The 15,301-nt window shown below is 41.1% G+C and overlaps 2 protein-coding genes across 8 annotated transcripts; one reads left to right on the plus strand and one right to left on the minus strand.

Annotated features, from left to right (window-relative positions):
• Positions 1–100: 100 nt before the first annotated feature.
• On the plus strand, positions 101–5,580 carry LOC120034044 (homologous-pairing protein 2 homolog). 3 transcript variants are annotated; one of them, XM_038980443.1, is made up of 8 exons: positions 101–208; positions 418–518; positions 612–701; positions 3,165–3,276; positions 3,356–3,501; positions 3,579–3,632; positions 3,903–3,962; positions 4,140–5,572. In XM_038980443.1, the coding sequence occupies exons 1-8, from the start codon at positions 187–189 to the stop codon at positions 4,194–4,196; spliced, it is 642 nt and encodes a 213-aa protein (XP_038836371.1). In that variant the 5' UTR covers positions 101–186; the 3' UTR covers positions 4,197–5,572. The 3 variants fall into 3 exon arrangements, with proteins under 3 accessions (XP_038836371.1, XP_038836373.1, XP_038836372.1); XM_038980445.1 differs by lacking the exon at positions 612–701 and having other exon boundaries at positions 4,140–5,580; XM_038980444.1 differs by lacking the exon at positions 3,579–3,632 and having other exon boundaries at positions 4,140–5,576.
• Positions 4,325–14,628, minus strand: LOC120034043 (max-like protein X). Of its 5 annotated transcripts, none has more exons than XM_038980439.1 (8): positions 14,526–14,628; positions 12,170–12,450; positions 11,948–12,037; positions 10,474–10,583; positions 10,154–10,256; positions 9,857–9,956; positions 6,186–6,387; positions 4,325–5,877 (listed from the first exon to the last, which is right to left on the minus strand). In XM_038980439.1, the coding sequence occupies exons 2-8, from the start codon at positions 12,216–12,218 to the stop codon at positions 5,821–5,823; spliced, it is 711 nt and encodes a 236-aa protein (XP_038836367.1). In that variant the 5' UTR covers positions 12,219–12,450; positions 14,526–14,628; the 3' UTR covers positions 4,325–5,820. The 5 variants fall into 5 exon arrangements, with proteins under 5 accessions (XP_038836367.1, XP_038836366.1, XP_038836368.1 ...); XM_038980438.1 differs by having other exon boundaries at positions 12,170–12,206; positions 14,526–14,602; XM_038980440.1 differs by lacking the exon at positions 14,526–14,628 and adding an exon at positions 14,216–14,507.
• Between the last annotated feature and the right edge of the window lie 673 nt (positions 14,629–15,301).

A 15,301-nucleotide genomic window follows, 5' to 3' on the forward strand; every position in this document is an offset into this window, starting at 1 on the left:
TCCCAGGCCGTCTTGCACAGAGGTGGAGGGTGATGAAAACAAGCTTTTGTTTTGATATGACGTATGTAAAGCCTGGACACCCACAATGCATCACGGCGCGCGAAACTCAAGATAGGTAAATAATTATTGCACCGCTAGCTAGCATTAGTTAGTTAGCGATAGCTTATAGCTCACGGAATAAAGAAAATGAGCAAAAAAGACAACGGAGGTATGAGTTGTAATCTTATTTTACCTGGTTGCTACATTGATTGCGTCTAGTATGTTGCCAAACATGACAGCCGTTTTCCTAACCGATTTAGCTAACGTTAGCCAAGTTAGAAGCAGTACAGCAAGCTAGCACACTGACACTCACCTGCACTGATAAATCCATACACCAGCTAGAAGTTATACAGGTCACTGTTGTGTTTTTATTGTCAGGTTTAACAGTCATATTTGCTTACCTGAACGAGAAGAACCGTCCTTACAGTGCCCAAGATGTCTTTAACAATTTACAGAAGCAGCACGGCCTGGGAAAGACGGTGAGAAAGGATAAACTGTTCTGAGCCAGTGACATGATTTTCAGCATGTATAAACTAAAATGTATATTTGATTACTCATTCCTATCCTGGTAGGCTGTGGTTAAAGCCATGGAACAGTTGGCACTGGAAGGGAAGATCAAAGAGAAAACCTATGGGAAGCAAAAGATCTACTTTGCTGATCAGGTGATCCAGGCTGAGTATCAGAGCAGCACGTCAATGCGTATTGTATATGTTGATGGAAATATGGAGCCACTGCTGATCTGAATCTTTTCTGTTTTGGTGATTCGTTTTTTTTTTTTCTCTTTGGTGCTATTTTCACAAGTATGTGGGGAATTTGTAAAAAAAACCCGGTAAACTGTTAACACTTGTAAGCAGCCAGTCTTCCATTCAATACCCTTCATTCATTTTGTTTGGAGACCTCTTTCACCACACAACCATTGATCCAACATAAGTTTACTGTGAAATGAGTACATTGGTTTGATCACCAAAACAGAACATAAGGATATTTTCTCAATTTAGTTATTTTAACATACTCCAATGGCAGAACATGTAAGATGTTTCAAAATTGCCCTTTGAATGTAGTATGCTACATTACTGTAAATTACAGTACTGTTTTCACATTAGGCAATACACTTGCACTACCCATAACAATTGACTGAACATCAAATGTTCATAATTTTCTATCCAAGCCTGACATACAGTACCAGTCAAAAGTTTGGACACCTACTCATTCAAGGGTTTTTCTTTATTTTTAGTATGTTCTACAAACTATAAAACACATGGAATCATGTAGTATCCAAAAAAGTGTTAAACCAATCAACATATTTGAGATTCTTCAAAGTAGCTACAATTTGACGACAGCTTTGCACACTCTTGGCATTCTCTCAACCAGCTTCATGAGGAATGCTTTTCCAACAGTCTTGAAGGCGTTCCCACATGCTGAGCACTTGTTGGCTGCTTTTTCTTCACTCTGCGGTCCAACTCATCCCAAACCATCTCAATTGGGTTGAGGTCGGGTGATTGTGGAGACCAGGTCATCTGATGCAGCACTCCATCACTCTCCTTCCTGGTCAAATAGCCCTTACACAGCCTGGAGGTGTGTTGGTTCATTGTCCTGTTGAAAAACAAATGATAGTCCCACTCAGCGCAAACCAGATGGGATGATGTATCGCTGCACAATGCTGTGGTAGCCATGCTGGTCAAGTGTGCCTTGAATTCTAAATAAATCACAGTGTCACCAGCAAAGCACCATCACACCTGCTTCATGGTGGGAACCACACATTCGGAGATCATCCATTCACCTACTCTGCATCTCACAAAGACACAGCGGTTGGAACCAAAGATCTCACATTTGGACTCATCAGACCAAAGCACAGATTTCCACCGGTCTAACGTCCATTGCTCGTGTTTCGGCCCAAGCAAGTCTTATTGGTGTCCTTTAGTAGTGGTTTCTTTGCAGCAATTTGACCATGAAGGCCTGATTCACGCAGTCTCCTCTGAACAGTTGATGTTGAGATGTGTCTGTGACGCATTTATTTGGGCTGCAATCTGAGGTGCAGTTAACTCTAATGAATTTATCCTCTGCAGCAGTGGTAATTCTGGGTCTTCCTTTCCTGTGGCGGTCCTCGTGAGAGCCAGTTTCATCATAGCGCTTTATGGTTTTTGTGACTGCACCAACTTTCAAAGTTCTTAATTTTCCGTATTGACTGACCTTCATGTCTTAAAGTAATGATGGACTGTCATTTCTCTTTGCTTATTTTAGCTGTCCTTGCCATAATATGGACTTGGTCTTTTACCAAATAGGGCTATTTTCTGTATACCACCTCTACCTTGTCACAACACCACTGATTGGCTCAAACGCATTAACAATGAAAGAAATTCCACAAATTAACTTTAAGGCACACCTGTTAATTGAAATGCATTCCAGGTGACTACCTCATGAAGCTGGTTGAGAGAATGCCAAGACTGTGCAAAGCTGTCAAGGCAAAGGGTGGCTACTTTGAAGAATCTCATAAAATATATTTTGATTTGTTTAACACTTTTTTTGGTTATTTGATTCCATATGGGTTATTTCATAGTTTTGATGTCTTCACTATTATTCTACAATGTAGAAAAGAGTAAAAATTCAGAAAAACCCTTGAATGAGTAGGTGTGTCCAAACTTTTGACTGGTACTGTAGATCTGGATTTAAATCATTGCATGCCTCATCCATGGCCTGAATGAGGGTGGTACTCTCATGGGGATGGCAGCATACATCTTCCACCTGTATTGTAATAAGTATTATCAAGTATTTTACAGTATTGTACTTATGTATTGTAGTGGTCCTGTACATGGCTCAGCTCATAAGACCGTGGCACTAACAACAGAGTTGTGGATTCAATTCCCACTGGGGACACATACCAAAATGTGTGGACTTTTGTCACTTTGGATAAGTGTCTATGTATATATTATGGCTATTACAGTTCTGTATTGGCCAATACAATTGTAGTAAAGCAGTGTGAAGTTTGGTGAAAAAGTGACTGATTTTGTGTTATAGTCAATTGAAAATGTGTTAACTGCATTTTTGATGATCTGTTTTGAGTTTTGTAATAATAAAAAAAACTAACCGGTAAAAGTAACTACCAGAATGTCCTTGACTACCTACAGGCCCAGTTTGCAGAGGTGAGTGAGGCAGATCTGAAGGCCATCGACAGTCGCATCTCTGACCTCAGCACACAGGTGCAGGCTATCTCTCAGGGCTGCAGACAGCTGGATGCAGGTAGGGCTCCCCTCTTTGGCCCTATCAGCACTCTTCCCACACACTGGACTATCCGACATACTCTTATCTCTGATTGCAGAGCTGAAGGAGCTCAACAGCTCCCTGACCACAGAGGAAATGATGTCCGAGATCCAGGAGCTGGAAGAAGGGTGTTCTGGTTACAGGGAGCGCCTGGAGAAGATCAACTCAGCGACCAATCATGTCACACCAGAGCAGAAGGAGATGGTATGGGTCACAATCAGACCTGGGTTCAAATACAAAACTTTTTTTCCATATACTGTGCTCATGCGTCTTTCCTTCAGGTTTACAAGGAGAGACATCTCTATGTGAAAGAGTGGAAGAAGAGGAAGAGACTGGTGATTTATTTATTTTAGGGCTCTATTCCAGCTGTATTGCTGAAGTGTTACGGATTGCGTGATAAAATGTAAAGGTAATTTCCGATCAAGTAGACATGCATCGTTTACCGTGAATGCAGTCTCCGCTAAACGCGGGAACATTGCCTTACGCTCTGTACTTCCGCAATTTGGATTGAATAGAGCCCTTACTTGATCAAAGCCGTACGGGTATTCGTGTCAGAGCAGGATAAACCAGAACAAATAGTCTGAATCTGTCTCTGCTCCTCTCAGGCATCTGACATGATGGGTTCCATTTTGGAGGGATACCCCAAGACCAAGAAGCAATTTCTGGTAAGATGCTCTGCAAAACATACAGATCTACAGTGACACAGTTCTGCACATCAATTCTATTGTTTTTATTTGGGAAACTAGATATTGTTCGTCACCATGACAGAGGCAGACAAATGCCTATCATGTTTACTCTATTTGTCAACCTGAGATGTCAGCATCTTTGTGCTCTCTGTTTAGGAAGAAGTTGGTGTGGAGACTGATGAGGACTGTAAAGTGACTTTGCCAAGTACCTGACAGAATGTTGGAGGATCTTTGTTTACTTTTGACTTGAATGTCAATTCTGAGGGAGTATAATGTCATCAAAACTCATTCCAGGAATAACTCATTACTATTTGTAATGTTTTGTAATAAAATACCTTGTACAGGTGTATACTTGAAAGTTTATTTTGCAATTAAAAATCATTCATACGAAATACTTCCATCAAATTCTTGTCCAAATCAGCAAAAAATATGTAACAGTAGACCTGATTTATTTTTTACAGCACAAATACTTGTTGTATAAAATGATCCCTTTTTAAAGTCTGGTGATTACACAGATTAAACATTCACATCTGTTAGGTTTACCAGAAGGTCCTGAAACATTTGGTACAAGTTCTCCTGAGCACATTGTCAAAATAAATCACCAAATTCTTCACATTACTTTTTAACATTCTTGACTGTTTTAAGGCCAGGATTCAATCAGATCTGCGGAACCTGCATCAGCAGACAAACACATTGCTTTTGTTTAGGTGGTGTAACTGTTAGAGCTGTCAAATTAGTAAGCGGCTGCTCTTGTGGTCATTGTCATGAAACCACACCCGTCCTTATATCCCATCCACCTTAGAAGTTCAGAACAAGAATGTGTAGGCTATATAGAAATGACAATCATTAAACGAAATCGGGATTTATCACACATTTCACTGTTATAATTTGTAACACTGCTGCAAGGGCTTTCTACTAATGCGACTTGGTGCATCCAATGGCAATGCCAGCTATAGTTAACGCCAGGAGCTTCTTGTGGATTTGACAGCTCTAACGCCGTCATTGTAAATAATCATTTGTTCTCAACTGACTTGCCTAGTTAAATAAAGGTTAAATACATTTTTTAAAACACAGTTACACCTCCAACACCACCTAAACAAAAGCAATGATTAGCTCTGCGTTTACCGCTAATCTGATTGAATCCTGGCCAGAGTTTTTTGGTTCAGAGATTCTGTTTAAAAACCATGTCTAATACAGAACTATTAATGAATCACTATTCTACCGTGCCTTTTTGCCAATAAAGATGATGAAAAGGCGAAAAGCTGCAGTAACACTTACAAATATGCTTGATTCTGTCACAACACAGACACAACAGCAATCATAACATCACAATCAATGATGAACATTTAACAATTCTCAAATACCATCACAACTTGTTTGAAATGAATATTTTAACTCATGACTGTTTTGGATTTGATTCGAACCGGTTCAGAACTTTATGCTGGTTTGAACACTGGAACAACAAAAAGAGGTTTGGAATGGAACAATAAAAAAATTAAATGTGGTTCCAACCCGATTTGTGGTGAATGTAAACATTAGGGAACGTTTACAAGCAAGTAGCCATTTGCCTTGTTTAACACAACTGTTCTGCAACCAAAACCCCTGATGACTAAAACCACAGAATGCTGGGCTGGATTTGACCTGACTAGACAGGAAACACCCAACCCTGCTGCAGACTGGTGGTGAGTTGAGTAAGCGTTAACGATTTAAATGCTGCAGGCCAGGAGGGAACACGATAGACTGATAAGTGAGGTCTGCCAGACCCTGAGAACCCAGGGTAGGCCCCGGCTCCATCCCTGAGGGGAGATTCCTGTCCTGAGTTTACTCCTGAACTGCATTAATACGGCTGGCTGTTGAGCTGCCGGAGAACTCCCACCACAAACTCACGCAATGTCTGGGAAGGAAAAGAGGACAAACGGATTACCTTACACAGCTGTCAACTCAACATAGTCATCAATCCTCAGAGCAAGACAGGGTAGCTGGCATGTCAATTAAAGCCTACAGTGGTGATAGTTTTGACCTGTTGGGGTCAAACGGAAGTCCAAAATACCATCCTTGAGCAGAAAATACACCAAAATGCCATGACTATCACATATAAAGACCATTACCTTAAAATCATAGATGATTTGGTGCGCCATCCATCCACCAGCAGCGAGAATCCCCCAGCAGTACAGTACATTGAGTGCATATTGAGTGTCCTACCTGAGGCTTGCAGTACTCCTCGATCCAGCTGAAGACGCAGGCGGACAGCTCCTGGAAGCTGGCCACAGACACAGACCTGCTGAAGGACTGGAACAGGGAGTCCATGATGCTCTGAAACACGCTGAACTTGACCTGGTCTGACACCTGCTCCTCCCCCTGCTGAGGGTTGTTCTGGTGGGCCTTCACTATGTGCTCATAGTTCCTACAACACACAGGTGAAACACGTATTATAAACCGGGTAGTTTGGGTACCGGATGCTAATTGGCCGAAACAGAATTCCAGCCGTGTGTATATCAGACAATATACCATGGGTTTGACACAATACATATTTCTTGCTATATTCATGTTGTTAACCGGTTTATAATAGCAATAAGGCACCTTGGTGGTTTATGGTATGCAGCCAATACAGTGCTTTCAGAAAGTTATGATACGCCTTGACTTCAATTTTGTTATATTACAGCCTGAATTTAACATAGATTCAATTGAGATTATATATATATTTTTTTTTTTTCTTCAAATGAATTAAAAATTAAAAGCTGAAATGTCTTGAGTCATTAAGTATTCAACCCATTTGTTATGGCAAGCCGAAATAAGTTCAGGAGTAAAAATGATTAACAACCAATTAGACAGTGCAAATATTGTACAATCCAGGTGTGCAAAGCTCTTTAGAGACTTATTCAGAAAGACTCAAAAATGGGATTCTAATGTATTGTCTTAGGGGTGTGAATACTTACGTAAATTAGACATGTCTGTATTTCATTTTCAATAAATTTGCTAAACTTTCTACAAAAATGTTTTCACTTTGTTATTATAGGGTACTGTGTGTAGATGGGTGAAAAAATAATATACACACACAGTACTTGTCAAAAGTTGACACACCTACTCCTTCCAGGGTTTTTATTTTGATTATTTTCTACATTGTAGAATAATAGTGAAGACATCAAAACTATGAAATAACACATAGAATCATGTAGTAACCAAAAAAAAGTGTTAAACAAATCAAAATATATTTTATATTTGAGATTCTTCAAAGTAGCCACCCTTTGCCTTGACAGCTTTGCACATGCTTGGCATTCTCTCAACCAACTTCATGAGGTAGTCACCTGGAATGCATTTCAATTAAACACATATGCCTTGCTAAAAGTTCATTTGTGGAATTTCTTTCCTTGTTAATGCATTTGAGCCTTATCAGTTGTGTTGTGACAAGGTATGGGTGGTATACAGAAGATAGCCCTATCTGGTAAAAGATTAGCCAATAAATGCTTCAGAGTTCAAGTAACAGACACATCAACTGTTCAGAGGAGACTGCGTGAATCAGGCCTTCATGGTTGAATTGCTGCAAAGAAACCACTGCTAAAGGACACCAATAAGAAGAGACTTGCTTGGGCCAAGAAACACGAGCAATGGACATTAGACTGGTGGAAATCTGTCCTTTGGTCTGATGAGTCCAAATTTAAGATTTTTGGTTTGTGAGACACAGAGTAGGTGAATGGTTGACCTCCGCATGTGTGGTTCCCATCATGAAGCATGGAGGAGGAGGTGTGATGGTGCTTTACTGGTGACACTGATTTATTTAGAATTCAAGGCACACTTAACCAGCATGGTTACCACAGCATTCTGCAGCGATACGCCATCCCATCTGGTTTGGGCTGAGTAGGACTATCATTTGTTTTTCAACAGGACAATGACCCAACACACCTCCAGGCTGTGTAAGGGCTATTTGACCAGGAAGGAGAGTGATGGAGTGCTGCACCAGATGACCTGGCCTCCACAATCCCCCGACCTCAACCCAATTGAGATGGTTTGGGATGAGTTGGACCGCAGAGTGAAGGAAAAGCAGCCAACAAGTGCTCAGCATATGGCTACTTTGAAGAATCTAAAATATATTTAGATTTGTTTAACATTTCGTTGGTTACTACATGATCCCATGTGTTATCGCATAGTTTTGATGTCTTCACTATTTTTCTACAATGTAGAAAATGTAGGTGTAGGTGTGTCCAAACTTAACTGGTACTGTATAATTAATCCATTTTGAATTCTGGTTCTAACACAACAAAATGTGGAATAATTCAAGGAGTACTAATACTTCCTGAAGACACTGTATACCACTGCTAAGGGCTGCATCCAGGCACTATGCCACACCTCCTCAGGCCTTATTGAAGTAACCTGTTCGACTACATCTGATCATTTCTAACCAGGTTTCCATCCAACCTTTTAATGAACGTAAAGTACATGTTGAGGGAAAAAAGTGTCACGACAGGCTTGATTGAAACAGAAAATGTGTCTTCCAAAATGCAGACAAAACCAAATACGCTAGACAAAGTGGAATCTTGTGTCTAAAATGTATTATGCGGGAAATGTCAGTGGAAAAGCTTTTAATGAGCAAATATTAATATAATATCCATTATATCGAAGTAAACTTAGAGTCACGCGATGACGTGCGGTCGTCCCACTATAACGCACTGGGAAAGCATGCCGTTTATTAGGCTACAGATTAAATAAGTTACGAACTTCACAGGGTGGTGAAAGTGCAAGTTGATGAGCTTGATGCGCCTTTCCAATCAATATCGAGCTGCCGTTTGACAAAGCTGCCATGTAGGCTAAACCCTCCCTGTATCTGCGAGCTGTTGGCTAGAGCGCACTGCCAATACCAGAGTGGGAACTCACTAAACCATTTTTTTGTTGAGAAACCCATCAGTAGAGTTGAAAATGCAATGTAAACCCATTTAACTTGTATTTTTTTTTATTTCAATTCATCGTAATTTTACCTCAAAAAGGTATTTTTATGTGCACTACGTCATCACGCACAGCCGTTTATCTGCCACAAGTTAACTTGCCGGAAAAACATCTCTGGTGGGAAAATGTGCATAGTTTATCCGCATGAAATGGATGGAAACCTAGCTACTGACAATAGTGTTAATATCATCATATTTACACAACTATGATAGCGTCGTATTGGTAGTACATGTTTAAGGCTCTACAGAGCAACCATTTTACTCGCATATGCTCCTAAAAATGTTTTTGCTGTGCGACCTGGAATTCTAATTTAGGAGCACCAGTACACCTAGAAAATGCTGGATTCTAGCTTTAAAACCTCATTTGTAATTGTGCTTCTAAATTTCTTTGTGCGCGCTTACATTTCTCAACTTAGGCGCACACGTGCTCCTTGTGAAAGGTCAGCGTAGAACCCCAATGCTGTCAAATAGCATAAATGACTGCACAATTCAAAACTTATGAGGCTTCTGTGGCTCTTCAGGAAAATAAATAATTAGATGGCAGCTCAATCCAGTCAGATGTTCCTGTATGAGGGGTCTCCCTCCACAGTATACGCTGAGGGTCACGTCACAATTGTTGTTTGGGTAAAACCAACCCCGTTGACTGTTTTCCTGGACTTCTCTGCTGGAGCAGAGTGTGGGCTGAGGCATTTCCCTCTTCAATAATGCCCGTCTGCCAGGGCTGACCTGATACAGCCTATGCAATCCACCATGGACACGCGTGCATGAGTTATTAGGTCAATTAAACATATCCTTGAAGGGTCGCTTAACCTAAATTATACATATTTAATCTAACACAGCTAATATCTTTAATGGTTTCACCCCGCAGCTCTCCCTCTCTGCTTTGACACTTTACTGTATCACACTGTAGTAACAGATTTTTGGCCTGCGACTAACGTTTTCATGATCTTCAGTGCCATCACTTCCTTCCTCAGCATAGACATGTCCTCCTCCTGCTTCTTCTTCTCCTTGTGCAGAAACTGGATGTAGTCGATAGCTGCAGCAGGAGACACAGAAACAACCGGTCAGGGATTTCTGGACAAATCATTTCTATCAGGGAGGAAAATTCCAGCTAAGGGTAGGATCCTTTATAAATATTTATAGTATGTTGACATTATAAAAAGACAGGTCAGAATGCCAATTTGATGTACATTTCTGGTTGAGAAGTACAACGGTCTACATAAAATACATTACTTTTCTGCAGCACTGTGGCCTTGCTGATCTTCTGCGTCCCCACGGCAAACTCAGACTGCTGCTGACAGGTGGGCACTATGGACTGAAGATCATCATAACCTTTCTGTGGAGACAAACAGATTTTAGAATTGTCAAAAATATTACATTTGGCTACCTAAGAAACCTCTTAATTTTTTGGAAGAGATCAGTCACCAACTCCCTCTGTCTAAAGCCCCCCCCCCCCCCCCCCCCCCAATCTTTTGTATTTTCAACCTTTTCACAACTACCCTCCTCCCCATGATCTACACTCCTGTTGTTGCGCTCCCCATCGGAGGCCAAACCTTGATAGCATCCCGTCGTTTCTGCTCAGCCTGTGTGTGTGCCTGTCTCCGCCGGTCTTTGTAGGACTCCTTGTATGTGGTCTCATGCCTGTAGTCACTGTCTTCATCATCTACAGTGAGGAGAGGAAGAGCAGGTGTTTCAGTCTACCTCCCTAGGGCTCAAGGCTGACATCAAGCTAGAATAAAGCACTGGACAATGAGAGCGCAGGACAACGCCCAACCGAACTAGGTCACTTGGAAATGCAATAAAGGAAAAAAAACAAGAATAGAGTGGAAGTGAGAGTGGGGTAGGGAGTAAGACAACGAATAAAATAGTTGTTTCTGAATCAGGACACAAAATAGATATGCAGCATTGCCTCACATACACAAACCGTTTAGTCATACAGTACACACACCATGTGTGGGGTTTTTATAAGGTTTTTTGACATGCTTAACTAACTATAAGCTAGTAGGGCTTCTTATGCATTAAAGTTTGAATTACTGACTCATGTGAACCTGTATTTTCCATTAGTCTCTACTCTTACCAGTGCTCTGTCTAACCATGAGGCCACAGCCTGAAATGTGTGTGTGTATGAAATATGTGTGTGTATGCAACAAAGTATCAGTAGTGTGAAGCTGTACTGTGTGACCGAGACTGTGCTAATCTTAGAGAGACACAGGAGGGGGTGAATCATGAGACTACTGACTGTGGTTAGGGTTAGGGCTAACCCTAACATATGTGAGGTTCTGAGTTATACTATAACACACGTGATTGAATATTAGCAACTGTATTAAATGTGATTGGATTGAATACTATAACAAACGTGATTAGCAACTATATCATATGTGATTGAATACTATAATAAACGTGATTAGTAACTGTATTAAATGTGATTGAATATTAGCTAACTGTTGGCCTGGGCGCCTGGATGTCTGTGTGTGTGTGCTGGAAGTAACAGTTAGCTCAGATAAGAGTGCTGGGAAGCTGTAGTTAGCCTTGAGCGAGAACAGTGGACATTGTATAACAGGTGCAGATATCTCAGACAATGTTATAAAACTGTCTGACCCCAGTCTCTGGGGTGAAGGAGCGTAATCTACACAGCAACAATGAAGGGACACCAGAAAGCGCAAAGAAGCTGGGACCAGCTTGTGTGCCAACATCAACGATAGGCTGGGTAAGTCTAAACCACGCCCAGTCTCTACTCTGACAGGCCGGCTCGGAAGTGGGAACTAACCTCTGTCACGAGTATAATATACTATCTTTGTCAGAAAAAATCAGTTCTCTGTCTTATCCTGCGTGATGAAACATTGAACCCGTATATACGGAAATTGTATTTGCCATTTATTACCTTTTGAATTAAACAATTATTTTAACCAAGTTCAGGTGTAATATTGTTCCTATCTCAGTTGAACTTTCGCAACCCTAACACATGTCGCAGATTAAAAATACTCCCTAACACGTTGTCTAAACATAAAATGACAAACACCACAGTACCTGTATTTGGTACTGATGAGGCACTTGTGGACCCAATGCTGTTAGCCCTGGAGACCACAGTACCCTTCCTTGCATTCTCAGTAAACAAACCTTAATGGAGAACATGAAGAGCTCAGACATCATTCAATTACTAATCAACAGTTGCCCACAGGACTGGTAGCCTGCTAGCTATAGATTGTCTGTTTTGGTGAAACAACAATTAGGACTAAGGATACTACTCACTGGGGTCAAATCCGTTGTCACTGAAAGCCCCGTCGTTCTGTTCAGCCATGGCAGGTGTTGACAGGAGAGAATAAAACGGTGGACAAGGAGGTGAGAACAGGTTCTTTCCCGTCTCACTCAATGGGCAGATTCAATGATGCTGAGCCGCAGGGCACCGGTGACGTGCACGGGTAAAAGCAGTGAGGGAGGAGCTCCCTTCTCAGATGGAACAGTAATCTGTGCTGCTTGGTCATGTCAACAAGGCAGCATGGTGCGTCATCCAGAAACATACAATCTCTTTTCTATAAAATATGTGCAAATATGTTTTACATTTTCAAACAAGTTTTCAAATGGGAAGGCAGATGAAATGTTATCAAAAGCAATCACTTTTGCATGTGGAAACAGAATCCTCTACTTTTCAGCCGACTTCTGCCGCATTCACGTGCTAGTCTGAATTAGGAAACTCAAATGTCAGACTTGCTAACTGGTTTAAGTTATAAACGTGCCGCGTTCAACAAGTTTCGACTAGCATGTGAACGCGGCAGAAGTCAGCTGAAAGGTAGAGAAGGATTCTAGACTTCACCGTGGACTTTGCACAGGGCACCGGTTCCAAAACTAATTCAATCAACTTTCACTTTAAATCGAATCCCCAAACAAAACACAGCAATATGAATAAACAAACTCCACTGCCAGTAGTCCTGGGGTGTCATCATTTGTCCAAACAGTTATGTTCTGCAACTAAAACGAGTTTATATTGGTCAAATACAGGTATTCCCGTTTCGTTTGCTTCTGTTTAAGGAACAAAATCAGCGGAATGAATACACCACTGATTTGATTAATGTAGGCAGAATGTTTAAAAGTCTACAAGTATTTGGTTTTGAATATACTTAAGTATCAAAAGTAAGCAAACTAACTAGCAAACTTATATTAAGCAAACTAGACCCCACCATTTTCTTTACTGATAGCCAGGACCAAACGCAAACACTCAGATATCTTTACAAATGAGGCATGTTTAGTGAGTCCGCCAGATCGAAGGCAATAGGGATAAACAGGGATATTCTATTGATACGTGTGTTAACTTGACAATTGTTATGTTCTGCTAAGTATTCAAAATGTTACTTGTACTTTTGGGTGTCAGGGAAAATGTATGGAGTAAAAAGTACATTATTTTCTTTAGGAATTGTTAGGATTTATGTTTATGCACTATAGGCTGTTAGCAGATTGGTGGAAGGTGAATGATGTTTTGTTACACACACACACACACACACACACACACAATGCAGAGGGGGTGTGTAAAAACTGACCACCACAGGCCATAAAAGCTGTGGACAGTCTGGAGAGGGGAGGGGTGCATCTCTAGACCAACCAGGAGTTTAGAATACTGGACAATACCATATTAGGAACTGTTTCAGTGAATGGTCGAGGGGGACATAAGATGGAGCTGCTCTACCCAACAACCAGATGTGGAGAAGGAAAACGCCAAGGGGCTTGGACAAGTTTGGGGGCCCACAAAGGAGGAGCAAGAGTATGAACCATGCTAAACCTCTACTATGATAGGCCAACTGGAAGAGTTGAGAATAAACTTGTCATAGTATAAAACTACTATTTTGAGTACATTCCACAGTTCTCTGATCTACCCTGCGCGGAGATCCAGTGAACCCGTATATACGAAAATTGCATTTGCCATTTATCGTTTGAGTTTAATTAAAATACTTAAACTATATTCGGTGACTATGAATCACATTTTGTCCTGACGCAAATCTCTTTCAGAATGTAGTGAAGTAAAAGTTGACTTTAATATTTATATTTTTGACAAGTACAGATACCCCCCAAAACTACTTAAGTAGTCCTTTAAAGTATTTGTACACCACTGCTAGGTGGCAGCTAGTTATTAGTAGCCCCCACGTTCCTATGCGGTCAGAGCAGACAAGGCTGAAATATGGCAAGTATTTTTGGCAAAAACATGTACACAACCTCGGCAAACATGCGTTGCGTACAAGTACATCGTGACGTGGGCGCAATCTGAACACACCAACAGCGTTTTGTAAAGTTGATTTATTAACTTACCTGTGGATATATAATGAGTTTAACATTTGCAGAATTAAACACTGTCCACCCAGACGGTGAATTTGCAAATCACCCGTCTGGTCCACTAGGACTAGGCTACAAGTTGCCCAGCTAGCCAGTAGTTGACCGTCACAGAACCGTAACGAAAGGGGAAGAAGCTTGAAAGGAGTCATAAACAAAAGCGCTAGCTAACACGCCAATTGTAGCAAATTAACTCAAAATTACAAACACTATTTTTGCTACGAATATGACAGTGTCATACACCGCTTATTTGTCCTCACATCTCATTTGTCTAAACTAGTAAGCTTACTTTGTTCCAGTGATCCTCCGGCGATGCTGTAGGATCCGTCATCTTGGAATCAGCAGCTGTTCGAGAGCGTCATGCGGTGGAAAAACAATTTAGAGAAAGGGAACTACGCCCTCTGCTGGTTCACACAGTATGACATACGGCCTCAAATAAGTGAAAGAAAGTGAGCATGTTTTATAGGCCGTAGGGATCTATTGCCACGTTCAAAAACAACGGGAAACTCGGTCAAATAATGACGTCAGTGATCTACAGGTCGGACAGTCGGATATATAGAAAGAGGCCCGAGTTCCCAAGTTGGAATTCCGTATTGGATGACCGTTCAAATCGTTTTTTCCCACTCGGAGCTCGTTTTTTTTACTCAGAGTACTCAGTTGTTTTGAACGTATTCAAATCGGAAGTCGGAGATTTCCGAGTTCCCAGTTTTTTTTAACGCTGCATATGGCTGCGTTTACACAGGCAGCACATTTCTGATATTGCTTTCACTAATTGGACCAATCAGATCAGCTCTGAAAAAGATCTGATGTGATGAAGATCTGATGTAATTGGCCAAAAGATCAGAATTAGGCTGCCTGTCTGAACGCAGTCATAGGCTCCTCATATCTGGAAGTAGGCCTGCTGCTGTTTTTTTTTTTTTTACCAGTAACTGATTTTGCTCTGCAACACTGGTGAGTGGCCAGTCAGTGACATTAGTCAATCTGGTAGAAAGTGTCCACTAAGACCTTGTTGATGTTCTGATTGTCAGCAATTGATTCACCACCACATGGTAACAACATGGGCAA

This window comes from Salvelinus namaycush, chromosome 41, assembly GCF_016432855.1.
Source record: "Salvelinus namaycush isolate Seneca chromosome 41, SaNama_1.0, whole genome shotgun sequence".
NCBI classification, from domain to species: Eukaryota; Metazoa; Chordata; class Actinopteri; order Salmoniformes; family Salmonidae; genus Salvelinus; species Salvelinus namaycush.